At 47.6% G+C, this 17,576-nt stretch overlaps 1 protein-coding gene across 1 annotated transcript in view; it reads right to left on the bottom strand.

The window, feature by feature from the left end:
• herc2 (HECT and RLD domain containing E3 ubiquitin protein ligase 2) overlaps window positions 1–17,576 on the bottom strand; it is a 44,998-nt gene that overhangs the window by 18,901 nt on the left and 8,521 nt on the right. Inside the window, 42 exon segments of the mRNA XM_035524611.1 lie at window positions 319–457; window positions 633–863; window positions 1,022–1,218; window positions 1,486–1,633; window positions 1,778–1,962; window positions 2,109–2,291; window positions 2,398–2,590; window positions 2,704–2,891; window positions 3,263–3,454; window positions 3,572–3,723; window positions 3,859–3,995; window positions 4,222–4,395; window positions 4,593–4,726; window positions 4,860–5,055; window positions 5,178–5,305; window positions 5,616–5,748; window positions 6,090–6,304; window positions 6,840–6,990; window positions 7,085–7,188; window positions 7,459–7,629; window positions 7,728–7,913; window positions 8,102–8,266; window positions 8,472–8,656; window positions 8,908–9,086; window positions 9,374–9,498; window positions 10,290–10,518; window positions 10,687–10,887; window positions 11,028–11,221; window positions 11,889–12,140; window positions 13,358–13,471; window positions 13,563–13,720; window positions 14,228–14,379; window positions 14,499–14,687; window positions 15,220–15,243; window positions 15,505–15,597; window positions 15,599–15,658; window positions 15,660–15,680; window positions 15,782–15,832; window positions 15,834–15,910; window positions 15,913–15,953; window positions 16,510–16,620; window positions 16,760–16,901. Coding sequence (XP_035380504.1) covers window positions 319–457; window positions 633–863; window positions 1,022–1,218; window positions 1,486–1,633; window positions 1,778–1,962; window positions 2,109–2,291; window positions 2,398–2,590; window positions 2,704–2,891; window positions 3,263–3,454; window positions 3,572–3,723; window positions 3,859–3,995; window positions 4,222–4,395; window positions 4,593–4,726; window positions 4,860–5,055; window positions 5,178–5,305; window positions 5,616–5,748; window positions 6,090–6,304; window positions 6,840–6,990; window positions 7,085–7,188; window positions 7,459–7,629; window positions 7,728–7,913; window positions 8,102–8,266; window positions 8,472–8,656; window positions 8,908–9,086; window positions 9,374–9,498; window positions 10,290–10,518; window positions 10,687–10,887; window positions 11,028–11,221; window positions 11,889–12,140; window positions 13,358–13,471; window positions 13,563–13,720; window positions 14,228–14,379; window positions 14,499–14,687; window positions 15,220–15,243; window positions 15,505–15,597; window positions 15,599–15,658; window positions 15,660–15,680; window positions 15,782–15,832; window positions 15,834–15,910; window positions 15,913–15,953; window positions 16,510–16,620; window positions 16,760–16,901 — 6,300 coding nt within the window.

Here is a 17,576-nt window from a genome sequence, read left to right as displayed (position 1 = left end):
TGTCAACATGGCCAAATTTATGTCCTCATCACAAATGTGTAGCATCACGTTTCATTTCTAATTTTCCTGCAGGAAGAGGAGGGGGCTGAGGCAGTGCAGAAAGGTCACGCTCTCTGGTTAATGAACTCAAAACAGCAGGTTATAACCGTGGCTGGGTTCATTGCTGCATAACAAATTACAGGACACTTCACTGTATAACAACCATGCCAAGCATGCTGTGGTGAGAGTTTGAAGTATAATGTTTTGGGGGCTTCAAGGAAGATTATCTGGGCTCTGCTCTGCTCCAGAGCGAGAGAGAGCGAGAGAGAGCGAATGTACCAGCAAGTCCTCTGCTAAGGGATTTCTTCATGCGCTGCTTCTCCAGTTTGCTCCCTGCCAGGTTGACGAGCTGAGCCCACACACCCAGCATAGGATCTGTGAAGGGCAGGTTCTGAACACTGAATGGCACCACAGGCAGCTGACAAGGAACAAACCAAGAAGATGAAAATTAGATTTAAATATCTCAGCAGTGCATGAGCATGAGGCAGAGAGTGTGCATCAGCAAATGTTAACATATTTTGCTTGTTCTTAGTAATTTTATAGCTCTCCATGAGAGGCGGTTCATTTTCATGTCTTGGGCTGCATGGACGTACTGGTTTGAGCTGGCTTAGCAGACACACTCGGCAAGTCCTCATTTCATGGAACTGCACAGTGATTCGTCCTTTAGGAGTGATTCGCATGACTGTGCCTTCCCCATGCTCCTCATGGAGCACCTGACCACCCAATCGCAGACGTCCATCAATCCCTCCAATTACAGCCAGCACAGCCATCAGACTTCCCACTACTGGAGCCTCTGCATTGGGCATGTACTCCTCCAGCAGTGTCTGACAGACCGACAGACAGACAAGGAGAGCTCATGAAACTCTGGCAGACCCATACCACAACAAATCACTTTATTGCAGTAATTTAAGCAGATGCCTGCAGTACAGATACTGTCACTAAGATTCATTTATGAGTGATGCTGCTAGGATGTTGTGGGTACCGCTTCAGACAGTCGCCCTGCCATGACGTCTCCAATGCCACTGAGCTGCGAGTTAATATATTCGTTGATCAGGCCATTCCATTGGCTAAGAGAGTGCAATGTGCGCAGAACAGCCACAATCTCTTCCGCTAATGTGCTGCTGTGAGTGGCTGTCAAGGAAGCTTGGGGCCGGGACTTCCTCCTACGAAGAGTGCCCTCTGCAGACCAAATGAAAGATGTCACAAAACTGTATCAACAGTCCAATATCCTCCCTTTAATGTGCTACTTAAACACAAAACTGCAGTTATCTGCAAGCATATACCACACATGAGCAAAGAAAGGCCTATGTCTGAACACCCAAAGATCTGAATGCACATCAGAGGAGAAGGTTTATAGTGTATATGACTAAAGTGTAGTGTGCAGTGTTAGGAGGAGTCTGCAGTGTGCACTCGGAAGGGGTAAAGAGCACAGTACATTTACATTACCTCTGAGCAGGGGCAGGTCTGAGGAACAGGTGCTGAGCAGGCTACCCAGGAAGCTGAAGAGTTTCTCCACCAGGAACTTCATATCCTGCGAACGCTCCATTTTATCCCAGGACGGCAGCACAGCCTGCAGTAATCGCAAGGCCAGGATCTGACAGAGAGGGGGGAAACAAACCAGCAGGCCAGTTTGACGAAACACCACAAGCAGACGTTTAACCCTGCAGCAGCTTCCTGTGCCCTGCTGTATAGTAATACTTAGGTGCGCGGGGTTTGTGTGGACGGCAGTGGGCCACACCTGTCTCTGCAGTGTGATGGCAGTGAAGGACTGGTGGCCCTCTACTATACGGATGAGCAGGCTGATCCAGGAAGAGGAGCTCAGGGTGCTGCACATCTGAGGCATGAGTGCTATGCTGCGGATGAAACCCAGAGTGCACCAGCTCCGGTGCTGCTCACGTGAGACCAACCTCTGAGAGGGACAACCTGACACACACACACACACACACACACACACACACACACACACACACACACACACACACACACACACTTCAGTTTGTTTTCTTAAAATCATCGCTTCGAGCTCCTGCGCGTTGCTCCAGCACTGAGCAGACGGTGAGTTGAGTTACCAGGCTGGTCGTTGGCACCACTCTCCACCAGCATGCGGAGAAGGCCGCAGAGGGTCCTGGTGGCTCCAGCCTGCATCAGATCTGCGTGAATCCCAGATGACAGGGCCAGAGTCTTCAGCAGATTTACTGTACTGGTCAGCATGATGGCCGTGGGATGAGTGCTCTTCTCCATAACCTCCCCTTCTAACAAAAAGGACATCAAGAACAGTAGACCACTTTACTGCACTAGCCATTTCACCTTCTGTGGGTCACTGAGCCCTGTTCACCACACTAGGAAAAGAGACCTAACCAGCATCATCCTCAGTGTCGGAGTCCTCGGTCGCAGGCTGGACAACAGGGGGAGGCTCAGCCAGCTTCAGGTCATATTTGCCCTCTTTGCCCATCCTGTAGGAGTTGGTGCTGCTGGTGTCCCACTGCACACGAATCCAGCCATCCTCCCCTAGCTCACCAATCACACGGCCCAGACCTGGAGGGGGGCCATCCTTCAGCACAAAAAAACAGGGTGGTGTCTTGTATATGTACTGGTTTTCAACATAATCCAGGTCATAAAACCCAAATGTTCATATGCATCCATCATTAGTAAGTTGGCACACACCTGGTCACCCCACTTCCAGTCCTGCCCTCTCATGACCCGGGTGCCGATCTTCATCATGGCGGCGAGCTCTGGGCCAGAGGCAGGGAGGGGAGCGGGGGTCGTCTCCTTCCTGGACTCCTCCAGCACAGTGGCAGAGCCGCCGTGAGCTCCAGAGCTCAGCTCTTCCTCACTGCTGTCTGTACTGGGACCTGCACAAAACACAGCACTGCCTAACTACACTGCAAAGAAGTCTGAAAATGTACATCTGAAAAAGGAATTGGAGAAACCCCCTCACACACTTCCGAGCATGTCCATTTTACAATCTACTGTAGAAAACATAGCTACTAGGTTCACTGAAGGACTTAATGGTTTTGTTAATAAGAAGGACAGCAACATAAGGAAGAACTGAAGGATATAGAACCCTGACACTCAATCCGGGCCCTCAAATCCAAACCATAGTCAGATTGTTGTAATCAGTGGGCAATTTAATAACAGATTAGCAGCTCTATCATTACACCTGACTCTTTGAGGAACAAGGATTGAGAATTGGGTGTAGAAGAAGAGATCACTGTGGGCAGACCGATAAGCCGCAGGACGCTCTGCGTGAGGGCCAGGGTGCCAGAGTTGAGCAGCAGACTGAGGCTGTTGGCTCCGTGTTTCAGAGAGAGCATGTGCAGCATGGCCAGGAGGAAGCGGGCCTGGGGTATGGTGCCCAGACTGGGCCCCGCGGTGTTTTCATTCGTGATGGTCTGCAGAGGCACTGGCTGCACGCCTGATGGGGAAGAGCGATGGGCAAATCATTGCTACAGCACACTGGAACTAAACTTCAGGAACCTCTAGAAAGGACCCAAAATGCTGTTTCTGAGTGAGGCTTCAGAAGGTGGCGTACCCAGCTCTTTAAACCTGCCACTGGCCTCCAGCAGGACGTTGCGGATGTTGTGGATGGCCCAGGTGTACAGCTTGCCAAAGGTGACCTCCAGCAGCATGCGGTTAAAGGGAGGAATGAGGTCCACATCCTTCAGGCAGTCAGACAGCGGTTCCCTACACAGGTGCAGAAACACATGGAAATAATGCACTGCATGTAAAAATATGCACTTTATATACATCCCTCTGAAAAGGATGGATGGATGGACATACAGACACAGTGACTTCTAAAGCAGGGTTTTGCCCACTTACCCTATACTGGGCCCTTCGGGGATGAGTCTTTGCCAGCCACAGAGCATAGCGTATTGTACGGAAGGCAGCAGGAAGTTTTTGGATGCTAGTTTAAGCATGGTGTCGATACCCTCCAGCCTCACCTCCGCCCGCTCCAACTGGGGAGGGAAGTGGCATAAGGCTCTTACTCATGTCAAATTCCCACTCATGCAACTCCTATTAAAATACTATTGAGTCTAAAAAGTTGTTTTAATAACAAAGAACTTAAATAAGTTACTTGCTAAACTAATTTCACAATTTCTTTCTTAAATGTAATAGGATACACAGCCCAATGAGTGGGTTGAAGTTGTGGAAGGGATCATTAAGCCCTCTCTGTTCTCCAACCTGTTTGAGGAGGCACTTCCTCATCTTCTCGACATCAAGGGGCTCCTCTTTGAGGGCAAACTCCACGATGGTGCCCATGAGGCTGGACTGGGAGCAGGAGCCCTGCAGGCTGGGCTTTAGCCAGCGATACTTCTGAACGCTTGCTACAGTGTTCAGCAGGGGTTGCCACTTATCCTGCTGTATGCACAAGCACACACACACACACACGAGAACACAGAGTGAGTTAGTTATGAAAAGGAGTGTGCAGAATACCACTCCGGAATAAAATGTAATGAATGGAACAAATGCATCCAACTCTAAAGCAACAAAAGAGCAAAGATAAGCCATCTGAGAGTGAGGCCAGCCTGGTAGGAGGTGCAAGGATGGATCACCTTGGGAGATTTGACAGTGGTTTGCTTCTTATCCACAGGTGGGGGGCTGATGGGAAGTGGAGGGTCCTCCTCATTGGTCCCGTCCCTCTCCTGCTTGCACTCCTCCACATCAGCCGACTCCAACTTCTTCGGCACTGAGAGAAAGAGGAGCCACAGAGGTGGATTAGGCCGCAGGGCAGAGTTGGGGCTGAGGTTTAATCTGGGCCCCTTGCTGAAACTGTCCTGGCTCGTGTTAGCAGGTGGGTGTTTGTACTTGGTTGAGCCCACCTCGCTTCTTCCTCAGCTCACGGATGAGCTTGCGGGTGATCATCTTCCAGCGGGGCTGGGAGCTCAGGAGCTTCATCTTGCAGACGACGGACAGGTCATTACTGACGGCCGGCCTCAGCTCGTTGAAAAGGAAGCGCAGCCTTTCCACCACAGGAGCACACACCTCCTTATACGAACGGCCCTGCTCCTGGTGTGTCTGCACCAAGCAGATTCCAGGGTTTATGACACAGGCCGAGGTATAAGACGAGGCGAAAAAACATCATAAATCAATAAGGCCATTTTGCCATAGAGCAACTGACCTGCCATTAAAAGTCTTACTTTGATTAAAGAGCACTTGGCCTGGTACACCATTCGACACACGTCAATCACAGATTTGGGGAGAGACCTCTGCTTCCCCTGGTCCACGGCCAAGGCACACTGATTGACGAGTGAGAGGGCGACGTGACCTACACCAGGGAGGAGCTACTGTCAGTCACTTCCCTCCCAACAAAAAAAGGAAATATCCACCAACATATAAACACAGACAGAGAGAGACAGAGAGAGAGAGCAAGAAAAACACACAGTTACATGGCCTTAATCACTCCCGGAACAAGTGAGGACAAAATAAACACACATCAAAATCATAGATGATTTAATGCCTGCTTATTTTGTTGTCCTCACTTGTCCAGAAAATGCAGGGGGAAAACACTCCAAAATCCTGACATTTCACCAAAGGGTAACAATGCTGTTGGTGCTGAAGGGCAGTTGCTAGGTTACCAAGGTCCTGGTGTTTAAGAAGGCAACAGAGCAGCAGGCGGCCCACTTCCTCTACAGGGTGCTCTGGCGGGAAAGTGATGGGAGTGATGAGATGATACTGCTTACAGCACCGCTCAATTTGACATAAAAAATCCTGAAATACATACAGGAGAATTTTATCTAAGCGCTGTGCACTCCAGGTACACACTGTATAGGTGACATCAGTAAATAAGGAAATAGAAAAGCAAAATGAAACCAAAGAAACATTTTAAAAATCAAGTATTAAAAAAAAAAGATATCGATCATGATTTCACCCATTAGATCTTCAGATAATGAAAAATGTACTGCATGACCCAGGAATAACAAGAAAGGTAAAATTAGTGAGGTATATAATGATTCTGAAAATGTATGTTTACATATGTTGTATGAATGAGTATATGGGCACTGGTATACATTTTTACTGGCACATACAGGGGTCCAAGTGCACGGGTGTACCTTCACAGTGTGGTCCTGGATAGTGTTATCAGCTACTGCCTGAAGGAAGGGCTGCGCGTGGTCACTGAGGGTGCTTCTGCGAGAGTAGAGTTTGGATTTGTCAGGTGTGGTGGTCCCTGGAGAGCTGCAGTGGTCCTCATCCTTCTCTTCATTGTAATTATAGTGGATCTGACTAGTCTGCAGACCCCCACAAAAGATCGATGACTGAAGCCATTCTGAGGAACAACAAAAAAAAAATTTAATTAAAAAAAAAAAAAATCAAAAAAAAAAAATCAAAGTAAACAGTTTGTAAATTTGTAAAAATCCTTGGCCACAAGATAAAACATCCTTCCAGAGATTAACTTTTTTCTTTCTATAAATATCTTTCTATAAATCAAACTGCCACTGAATTGAAGAAAAGTGGAAAAAAAGCATCAAGTTATTTTCACTGCTCATAGCTAGGTCTGTGTTATCCAAGGGCTTGCATCATACTCTGTTTTTGCTGTCATTATTAAAAATGGTGTCAGAAGTGGGAAAGTATTATGAGGCCATCTGGAGCTTCATAATGCCCTTGGTTAAAGAAAACCCACCCCTGCTGTGAGGGGACAGTGTGAAGTCCAATGTCAACCCCTGGTGAGGAGCAAAATGACTCTGGATGAAGGGTGGATGTGCGAGAGAGACAGGTTGAACCTGGATGGGCATGGATGCTGCCCTCTGCTTTTTGTGTGTGTGTGTGAGAGAGAGAGAGAGAGAGCGAGCACAAGTGCTTACTAGCACATTCTATCTCCATGCGAGAAAGTGGTGTGCTCATTGCTAGGTAGGATGCATGAAGACCCAGAAGCAGGCCCAAGTTCCTCTCTGTGTCATTGAGGGGCGAGGACAAGCTGCTCAGGTCTGGCGTCGTCACCGTCTCCTGGTTCGGCTGCACACAGGTCATGTCATTATTCCACTGGAGTCAGTAAAGCTTTACATTACATTAGGCTTAGTGAGAAATAAGCCGACATAAGAAGACATGCCTCCATGTACTGGCCCACACAAAAAGCCAGCATAGACCCCCGGGTATCCTCGAACTGCAGAGCTGCCTCTAATGCCACCACAGGGTCCTCTCCAGCAAACTGAGCTGCACAGGACAGAGCGCCACCATGAGGATGCAACACTACTCCTCATTAGAAACCAAATATAACATCCTTCATAAACAAACAAGGAAGAAAATATCCTGACATCTGTACAAAACCTGAGGCAAATTGATTTTACTTCCATCATACTCATGAACCTTCTGATCAGGGCTCATTTCTGGAAGCCCTTAGATCTGGTGTAAGCTTTCTGTAAATAGGCAATAGACGCAAACTGACTGAATACTAGATCTCTACTCGCATTACAGATTGCATACCAAGAATAGTATTTCCAGTAAGAGACTGAGCTTGGAAGTCCTTGATATCATAGACTTTCCCATCAATGACCGTCCAAAAGCCCCCATCTTTATTGTGGTTCTCCAGGTCAGCTTTGCGGATGAGCGACACCTCCTCATTGTTCCTCGAGCTTGGTCCATTGAAGAATGACCCTGAACAGATGTCGAAGAACAGGATTGCTTACTCAGAGATGGAACAAGCAACTCCAAACAAACCTCAGCTCACAGAACATGCGAGAATTTCCACAAACCCATGAGGCCGGGCCAGGCCAGGTCTTCGTTGTCGTCCCTCTCATGGCCTGGGGCGAGGTGGTTGAAGCGATCCAGGTGCTCGAGCAGCGCGGCCAGCAGGGGAATGGAGCCAGTCTCCTGCATCAGGCCAGCATCTAGAGTCAGTAGTAGCACAATGGACACCACCAGCTCTGGGAGCAAGACTCCTGCAGGAATACAGTTGGATCACGCAGTTAACAAAGCCAGCTGGCAAACAAGAGACATACTAAATTCACCACCAACGGCGAGAAGAAAAATGACAAGAACAAGGACATGCAGAAATCCTGGATATTTTAGATTTTTTTTTTTTCCATGAAATAATAGATTGTGGTCCACTAAGAGAGCAGAGCTTTACCTGTAAGATCTCCCTCGATGACGCGGGACACCTCTGCAAAATGACGGTGACTGTTGAAGGCGATGCTGGTGGCCACAGGAAGGATGTCTCCAATGTGGGTACATAGCAAGGCAATGTACTTCTTCAACAGTGAGCCCACTCCCAGAATCTCAGGGTGAGTCAAAGCTGAAACACCACAGAAGCCAAATAAAATTAAATCTCTCACAGGGGAGGAAAAAAAAAAAAAAAAATCAAATAGAAATCTACTTCTAAATGAGTCCAAACAGTTTGATTGTGGTTAGAAATCAGAAAGAACGGAAAGAAAGCCCTTTAGAATGGTTTAACAGTATGTTTACTAGACATCACACACTGTGTATGTGCATATACTCACTGTATCCCCCTACTCCGGCAGCGCCGTGGACCCCCATGTAGAGCTTGCAGACCAGCAGCCTCTGGAAGCGTAGCAGCAGGTCTAATGAGGCCGAGCGCTCTTTGCTCACCTGCTCGGCGTCCTGGCAGTGTGAAATGCGCCGTGCCACATCTTTCAGCCGCGCTATAGTCTGCGACGCGATGTTCCTGCACGTGACAATACTCATCAGGAAACATCAGACAGAGGGAAAGCACCAAGAAACCACACAAGTCTCCCCCTCCATGGCAGCCATTGCTATGTACTAAATTTGTGTTTAGTGAGCATAAGAGATAAAAATATAACTAATAGGTAAAAACCATCTTTCTCCACACACCCCTTGCTGAATTTGCCAGTGCTGTATCAAGAGGGAGTGACTGGACAGGGGTGTGGTTGTGTTGCGGCCCAAGGCCGTAAGTACCTGAGCAGCTGCTGGACGAGCTGCACCAGAGGCAGGCTCTGCTTGCTGGCCGACTCGTAGATGCCCGTGTTGATGAGGTCTTTATCCAGGGTGGTGCGGCAGCGGTGAAGTGTGGAGGCGTTGGCCTCCTGCTCGTCAATCTCCTTCTCCTTCTGCGCCTCCTTTTTGGCCTCGATGTCCTGATGGACCACGAACAGACGGACTCCATTTAAAAGGCTGAGAACCTATTTTGCACTCAGACATTTAAAATTTGATAACTCCAAGCTGGGCAATAACCACAGACCAAAAAGTAATATAAAAGAGGGGTTTATCAGCACAAAACAAATAAGTGCACCTTCCCAACATTTGCCATGTGAGGGTTAGGCACATCACCGTGCAGTCACTCAGTCTTCCTGAGGTGTGACGGATATGGATGTGAATGTGGATGTGAAAGTGATGACGTGGCTACTCAGTAACGTACACCGACCTGGATCTCAGCTGTGATGGCAGCATTGAGAGCAGACTCCAGGCCGCCATCTGCCATTAAGCTGCTGACCAACAGGTCAATCATGAACCGACGACCCGGACTCACACTCATCTCGTTACCAGAGGCTGACAAAAACAACAGACATTTTTTTCACTACACTCTCTTGGATTAATATCAAAGACTTCATGAGTGAACAGTTTTTTCAATAATGTTTTTGTTTCCTTTGACACTAGTGCCGCTAGAAGGATCGGCACCAAAGTTCGGCCACCTCACTTCCGAGGACATGATGCGGGCACACAATGGTTTGCAACGGTGTACAATGAGATTAAGTTTGTCCTACGAGGGGCGGCAATCTTTTCACCACAGAACAAAGACAGCTAGCTGGTAAGATAACCGAGACAAATATCTGTCGCAGAATGAAAATGAGTTGTGTGGTCCATGCAGTTTTGTACACGCAGTATACCAACATTGTTAGCAATATTTAAATATTGTTTTCAGATATGGTTTTTTTGCTAAAATAAAGTGCTAAGGCAGAACGTGTTTTGATTTTCTTCAGAAAGGGGAATTGCATAATATGAAGAACTGGCTGATATTAAGGGGCAACTAATTTTAAGGGCATTGAGGTTACCAAAGAAGTGAATGTCTTTTGTAAAAAGTAAAAATACTATTCCTAAGAATAGTAAAAACACTACTCTGCAGGTCAGAAAAACCAGAGGGCACAACAGCTAATAGAAAATAAAACATTTAAGGACTGAACATGAGAGCATAAAAGGACAAGGTGAACAGAAAGATGTCGGATTACTCCTTGCTACAGGACATGCAAGAACACCCTTTAACATCACAAACCCTCACTGCGCCTCACAAACTCTGGGCTCATTAAGGAGTGTGCTCCGCCCCCTTGGCCCATGACACCCACCTGCATTGGGCAGCAGTGAGGACAGGGCCCTGGCTCTCTCCTCAGCGGTGGGCAGTAGCACTGACCAGCCACTCTGGAGCACAGCCTGCGCTGCCGTCTGCACTGTGTTCAGCACCCCGGCGTTGCTGGCCAGCGTCACCACCGTCTGCTTGAGGTTGTTGAGCAGGCCGCTGCCCAGGCCCAGGGCCAGCTCCTCCGGGTCCACCTGGTTACTGATCGCCGCGTGGAGCTGGATGACGCAGACAAGAGGATCAGGGGTGGTACGGCAAGACCCAATAAAGCATGGGGAAGAAAGCGGGTGAACGCCTGGCATCAATAAAACCCCATCTATATGACAAAGATGAATAATGCAGCCTTAAATGCGCATGGCGCTCAGGTTCACGAGAGCGCGGCTGACCTGAAGTCTGAGCAGGTTGAGTGTAGCCACCACCATGCACTCCTTCTCCTGAGGCGGCGGCCAGTCCGAGCTGCCGTCCATGCCCTCGCTGACCTGCCGTAGCAGCAGATCCAGCTGCTCAAAGGTCATGGGGCACACATCCACGACGAAGGGCACACGCAGGCCCACGGACCACTCTGAGCACGAGGACCACGCGAAACTCTGTGTGTGTGTCAGATACACACCGACAGAACAAAGGGCCATATCAAAAATGCTAACCCAGAGCCAAACATCCCTACACTCTGGCACAGATGTTCAGTAGTAAACTCCCAGGTTAAACCGAACATGTGAGGTAGCAGTACCTGACCCGGGCCACAGGAGATGCCAACTATGTGTTTGGAGTTGAGGCCTGGCAGGGCTTTGGGCTGCTTCTTGTTGGAGAAGAGGGTGTCAAAGTGCTGCAGCTTATCATTACTGCCCCAGCTGTGCACCTCGCTGTCATCAGTGAGGGCCAGACAGTGCGTGGAGCCCACTGCTATATCCACCACCTTTTTACCTGGAGATTGAAGGATGGAGCACACACTTCAGAACACAAATAGGTCAGAAAGGAGATCAGACAACTAGGTGAAATGGCAGTGTTAACTGTGCAGCCTTAACGCAGTAAGGACAGTGCTGTTAGTGTAAAATTGACAGGTGTCTAGAGAACAATGGTAAAAATAATGACAAACAAAAAGCTGAGTAAGGGGGCATTAACACGGCAGCTTTTCAAACACTCCAATGCTTATTGTACTGGTCCATGGAGCAATGCACACCACGACTGAAGTGCTCTCCTGTAGCCTGCACAACACAGTTGAATTGGAAACCAACTTCTGAGCTGAGAGCATAGATAAAGAGCCATGTCATTCGCTGCTGATAAGTCCAGATCAAGGATGCCTTCTCTACTCATGCAAAATGGAAGAGAAGCTAGTTTTGGTTGTTTAACACCTCAAGCTCTACAACACCTGAAACAAAAATGACCATATCAGAATGCAAAAAGAGCCCAAGTTTGTTTAGTTTTCTAAATATTTATTGAGTGTCTTGTTATTTTTGACTTTCTCTCAGTTTGGCAGTATTTTAGCTATTTAGTGTACCCCCAAAGTATGGAGTTTTACTTTTTTTAAACATGCGATGCAGCACATCTCACTTTTAAATTGGTGTCGCTTGAACGGCTCCTAAGCGCTCACCTTGTAGACTGTCCAACAGTTTGGGGTAGCGGACGTGCTCATCTGTGCCGTGGCCGAGCCGCTGGTTGTCTCCTTTGCCCCAGGTGTACACCTGGCCGTCCTTAGTGAGGGCCACGGAAAACTGGCTTCCACAGCACACCTTCACAATGTCCAGATCCTGCAGCTTCTCCACCACCTTAGGACTTTTACAGCCGTCACTGCCCCCACGGCCCAGCTTCCCATAGTCCCCGTCCCCCCATGACCATACCTGGCCTATGGAAAGGCACACAGAGTCCGACAGAGACAGAACAAAGGAGGGCAAGTTAAATGGTCATTACAAACATTACACACTTGCTTCCTGGCCTGAACCTAGAACGTCAGTTAACTGACCCCGAAAACAGCCGCATCAGAAAAATCCAAGATCCAAGATCCAAGAGCTTTTTTAATCTAATATTATCATTATTATTGTTGCTGCTGTGTTTAAGGTTACATCAAGAGGCTGAAACAGACCACACCACTTCTTATTAGAAGAGCAAAAAATATACACAAATGCATTGAACTGAAATGCATTCCAAAGGAATTTGTTACACTTCATATACAAACAGTTAGCAGCAACAGCTGTAATGTTTTCATTCAAATTAAATATTTGAAATGCAAATTGAAATAAACATCTTAAATATCACCTTAAATATCATCTTAAATAAACCATTTCAGTATGTTAAATACAACAATAAGCTTGGCAGCAGCATCTAAGCAGGTATTAGGACAATTGTAGCAGCAGCAACAGGCTGCAAAATCTGCCATTTTCCACTTCAGAGTGGTTAGTCATTAAGTACAATGAAGTCGAGCAACTTCTCTGTAATCCCTTCAGCCTTTGAACTGTCTCCTGAAAGTTTATTGCGTTACTGGAAAGCATCAGCGAGAATCTGCTCCCTGATGGGGTCTTCCTGTCTGATAGCTAGCATGAACTCCTGGTACTCTTTCACATAAAACCTCTGCACGTGCTTGATTAAACTCGTCACGCTGTATGACGCAAGCATACTTCCAGTCCTCAGCACGCTAGCCACACACACCCACGCACACCCACCAAGCAGTCGTCTTGCTTTTTGGCATTTCCAGACTAAAATATCTCTAAATAAATGACATTGTAGTCAAATCAGCAGCTAATATTTGCTCACTCAGTTACAGACTGAAGTTGCTGCGTGGGTAAGATGTGGAACGAAATATGGATCAGTGCCGTGGCTCAGGTTACATTATGTTTCGTTACAGCAGGTTCATGGTCCAGCACGAACTGGAATCTTGATCGGTAAGTAGATCGGCTTTGTCTGCCCGATATCCAACGAACAAATGATGCTGACCGGATACTGATATAGGATTGGCTTGAACTCATCTCTAAGAAAAATGCTTTTTTTCCCACCATTAAAGATAGATCCCTGGGTGAATCAATGGGAGGAAAAAATAAGATTCAGGTTCTACTAAGCAGCTCTTACCATTCTCTGTGACTGCAAGGGTCTGTGCATCTCCACTGCCACAGGCCACATCGATCACCTTGAGCCCCTTCAGTGTGCTGACCAGCATGGGGGTGGTCTGGTCCTCACTGGAGCCTACATGAAGGCAACAAAGACAATAATAAAGCCTCTGCCACTGGGCCACTTGGGAGGCAAGGCTACAGCGCGAGAGAAGTATGGACGTTACCGTGGCCCAGCCGACCATAGTTGCCTCGGCCCCACGTGTACAGCTCTCCATCTGCTGTGATGGCTGCACTGTAGGTGCTGCCGCAGGCTATGTGCACCACGTGCTTTCCCGCCTGCTTCCCAGAGAACACCGCAATCATGGTTGGCTCCTCCAGGTACCTGCACAGCAAGAGGATAACAGGAGTTCTGCTCACTGCTCAGCTTAGATAATGAGCAGTGTTGTACGGTGAGCATTTTGCCTCAGAATGCTATTAGAGCTCATCAGTGCCCTAGCATAAAAATGACATTATATGATGGCAGGCTGGCATTTTTAATAAGCTATGTAAAGATACTTATTTATGCAAAGGTGTTTATTTTAATGGGTCAGGCAAAAATGTTAATTTCTTTAGTAGTGGACTGATTAAAAGATTGTTTATTTGCTTTAATATGTGCTTTAGAACTCAGCCACTATGGGACTGTAAATCACAGTAAATAAGCATCATTAAAGTGAATGCTACACCAGTACTAGAATATTAGCAATTAAGACACTGAATGCAAAACTCAATGCAGTCTTCAAATAGGTGATCACACTACAGCAGTATTAATTTCTGTAACCTTACTAAGTTTATTCTTCACAAACCAGAACGCCTGAAGTCAAGTTTGTTCTGTCAGTGAGGGGGCTCTTACGTGGTGTCTCCATGGCCCAGGCGGCCTCCATCTCCGCAGCCCCAGGAGAAGAGCTCTCCGTTGGTGGAGAGTGCCAGGTAATGCTGCCCTTCTGGGTGAGCTGCCAATTTCACTATCTTCCTGGATGAAAGCCCATGGACCAGCATAGGGGACTACACAACAAAACAACTGGTTCAACTGCCAGTGCTTGTGATTCAGTCATGCAAACTAAGTGAATTAAACCTTGTACACGTTAAAAACACAGATGCTGCACTGCAACTGGGGGGCTCACCAGGTTGGTGCTTTTGTAATTCTGGGTGTAGACAGCGCCAGAAACGGACAGGATGAGGAACCCCTTCTCTGAGCACACGATCTGGGTGACCCCCAGGCTTGACATAGCCTTGCACTGGATTGGTCCGTTCACATTAGCATACACCTTCCATCCTAGCAGACCCCAGCCAATGACCTCCTGCAAGGTCCCCTAAAAACAACGCATAACAAGCATTGGGGACTGGGGTGTGGTTTCTCCCTGCCTGCTGCCAGGGAGCAGATTGTGAAGGTGTACGTCATAGAGCTGGAGCTCTGCAGCTGACTTGAACTAATCTTGTGAGATTTGCTTATCCCTCATACTTAGGTTGTATGGGGTATTCATGCCTTACACACTACACACCAGAATCCACAATCTCAGGGCTGTTCCTAAGGGCCCACCTAAATGCTGTTTACACTCAGTGCATGCTTTATAAAGCCAATGCAAATAAAAGTGCAAATAGATCACTCCCTGATTTCCATGCATCATTCATAAACACCAATTAACAGTCATATAGCCGTTATTGCTCTCTTGCTTTCAATGAAAAATACAAACATTCTGTTGCTTACAGTTATGAGGGACTCTCAAGGCTAGCCCAAGAAAGATCACACTCTAGTGCTGTGCTTTAAAGCTCTGACTTCACAATAGCAAGATAGCAAGAAATCAAAATAGAGAGCAGGCAGAAGTGCACAATTAATCCAGTTACCTGCACAGGCCCATGGTCCTCCATCAGCACCGGCACAGAAAAAACACAATTAGACATACAACAGTTTAAGTGACATGTATGTTGAAATCAGTGAGACTATAAAGGCAATAGGGACAGCAAGAATACACAACCACAGATTCACTACAACTCTGACCTTTTGGTAACCCCTACTTACTGATGTGGCATTATTAAGCCTCAACAAGATTAGCACAAACAGAAGGGGGAGCATTAAGTAAAGCTCAAGCGTGAGCTGGCGTGACCATTACGGCCTGACAGGTGCAGTACCTTGCTGGAGGTGGGAGAGCTGCACTGTGGGGGGCTGCAGGGCACTGCTAGACGGTCCAGGTGGGCCATGATCACCACAGCTGTCTGCCGGAGGGTCAATGGCCAGGTCGTTGTCTGGGGCAAAGTCAGGGTAGCGCAGAAAACACTCGGTGGGAGCTCAGTGGGGCCGACAGAATCTGCAGGATGGGAGAGAGGCATCTGCCTTACTTTCACAAAAACCGTGGATGTGGCCCCGCAGTGTGGCTGTGACAAGTGTGGCAGAGGACAGGACTCCCACCTGAAGCTCCTCCATCTGGATGGGCTCCTCCTTACTGCCGTGGATGCTCGGGCAGGCGTTGCAGCAGGGGCAGCAGTGGGCGCTGGTGCCGTTGGCTAGAACGTTCGTTATCCATCTCTCTGGTTCCCGGTCCCACAGCCGCAGCACAGCGAGCACGGCCGACAGCAGCTGACTGCAGGCCCACAGGCAGCGGGGTGCGACAAAGGGCATGACAGGATTCGTCAGCACAGTATTTAGCTACTGTTATCTACTCTGGGTTAAGGTAGGCTTAGGTTCAAGTACACATTCACAAGTCTTAGGATGATGGAAATAATGAGTAAGAACATCACAGGCTCTCAGAACATATTTAATAACAGTTTTTTCCTGTAAGCAATACACATAACAATTTGACATCATAAGCCAACTTCATATGACTAGAGAGGTCCAGCTGTCTCAATGAGCTGTCTCTGACTACAGCACTGTGCACACTTGTTTACCCTTCTACTATTTTTGCAAACACACACAGCAGTTTTTTTTATTATTCACACAGCCTACCTTTAACAACAGTTTTAAGTTTTCAAAGCAGATAGTCTGTATGCATACTGCCTTGATACATTTGCAATATTGCCTACGTCAAAGCAAGTGAGATTACATTGTATGTTGCCTGTTTGCTGCTTGTAAAAACTGTCAGCCCCGTTTCCAGTGAGAGTGCTGGTGTTTGGAGGTGTGCAGGGAGAAGGCGTGCTTACCTGAGCGTGCCCCTCTGAACCGCCAGCTCCAGAAGGATGGCGAGTACCAGGTGCTGGTCCTGCAGTGGGATGTTGCTGGGGGCTTTACCACTGCACCCTCCATGCACATCACTGCTCCGCAAACAAATCACAATGTCACCATGAGCACCACAGTTAGAGGACAGAGTAATAAGGATGAATGCCAGTGCAGTGAACATGTGCACATTATCATATACTCACATTATGTATCAACACAGGGTGAATAACTAACCTGAGGAATTTGGTAGCTCTCTCAACAACCTCCAGCCAGACCGATGACACGGTACCTTCGTCAAACAGAGTGGCCTCTGGGAGAGCACGCAGGGCATCCAGAGACTCCTGCAGAAGTTCACTGCACAGGTCTGCATCATCACCTATACCAACATATAGTACAATGCTGCTCTGGGGAGGATTTGGCAACCCACGCTCAAACAAATCATTCATTTCAGAACTTCAGAACTAGAATTTGCTCCCCCATCCATAGACCTACACAATATTGCAACCTGGCATAACACCCTTTCCTTTACCACTTGCTGTTTTCATTTTACAGTCCATCTCTTCCTTTTGCACTGAGGAATGTAGCAGCTCTGGCCTTCAGACTGGACCCAGGCATGCGATTCAGGTTAGATCTCTCCACTTGGAGCCAGAGAAACTGGTCCCACCCATTCCCAGAGGACACCACTGCACCGTGCAATACTGCTCTCATCATCGCTCGAGCATGCTGGAGAACATCACTCCCCTGATCCAGAGGCAATGCTTGGAGTTCAAGCAAAAGAACAAAAGTACAGCAGGAGGCTTTCCATGTTTGATGCTGTAGCAAGCTGAAACTAGTTTCAGGCTTGGAAATTATTTTTGGCAGGGCACAGGGTGGGCTCTACACAGATCATGCTGAAATTCCACAGACAGATTTTTCACATATTTTCATGGCCCAACAGGCAACGATGATAAATGGAAACATCACAAGAACACAAGATTCCATTACATTTTTATTAAAGGCCACCTTAACACATCCAAAATCAATAGCAGAGCCAGTGAGTGTTTTCCACTGC

The sequence above is a fragment of the Electrophorus electricus genome, chromosome 3, assembly GCF_013358815.1.
Source record: "Electrophorus electricus isolate fEleEle1 chromosome 3, fEleEle1.pri, whole genome shotgun sequence".
Taxonomy (NCBI): Eukaryota; Metazoa; Chordata; class Actinopteri; order Gymnotiformes; family Gymnotidae; genus Electrophorus; species Electrophorus electricus.
Note: the sequence above shows the minus strand (reverse complement) of the source record. Positions and strands in the feature narration are given on the sequence as shown.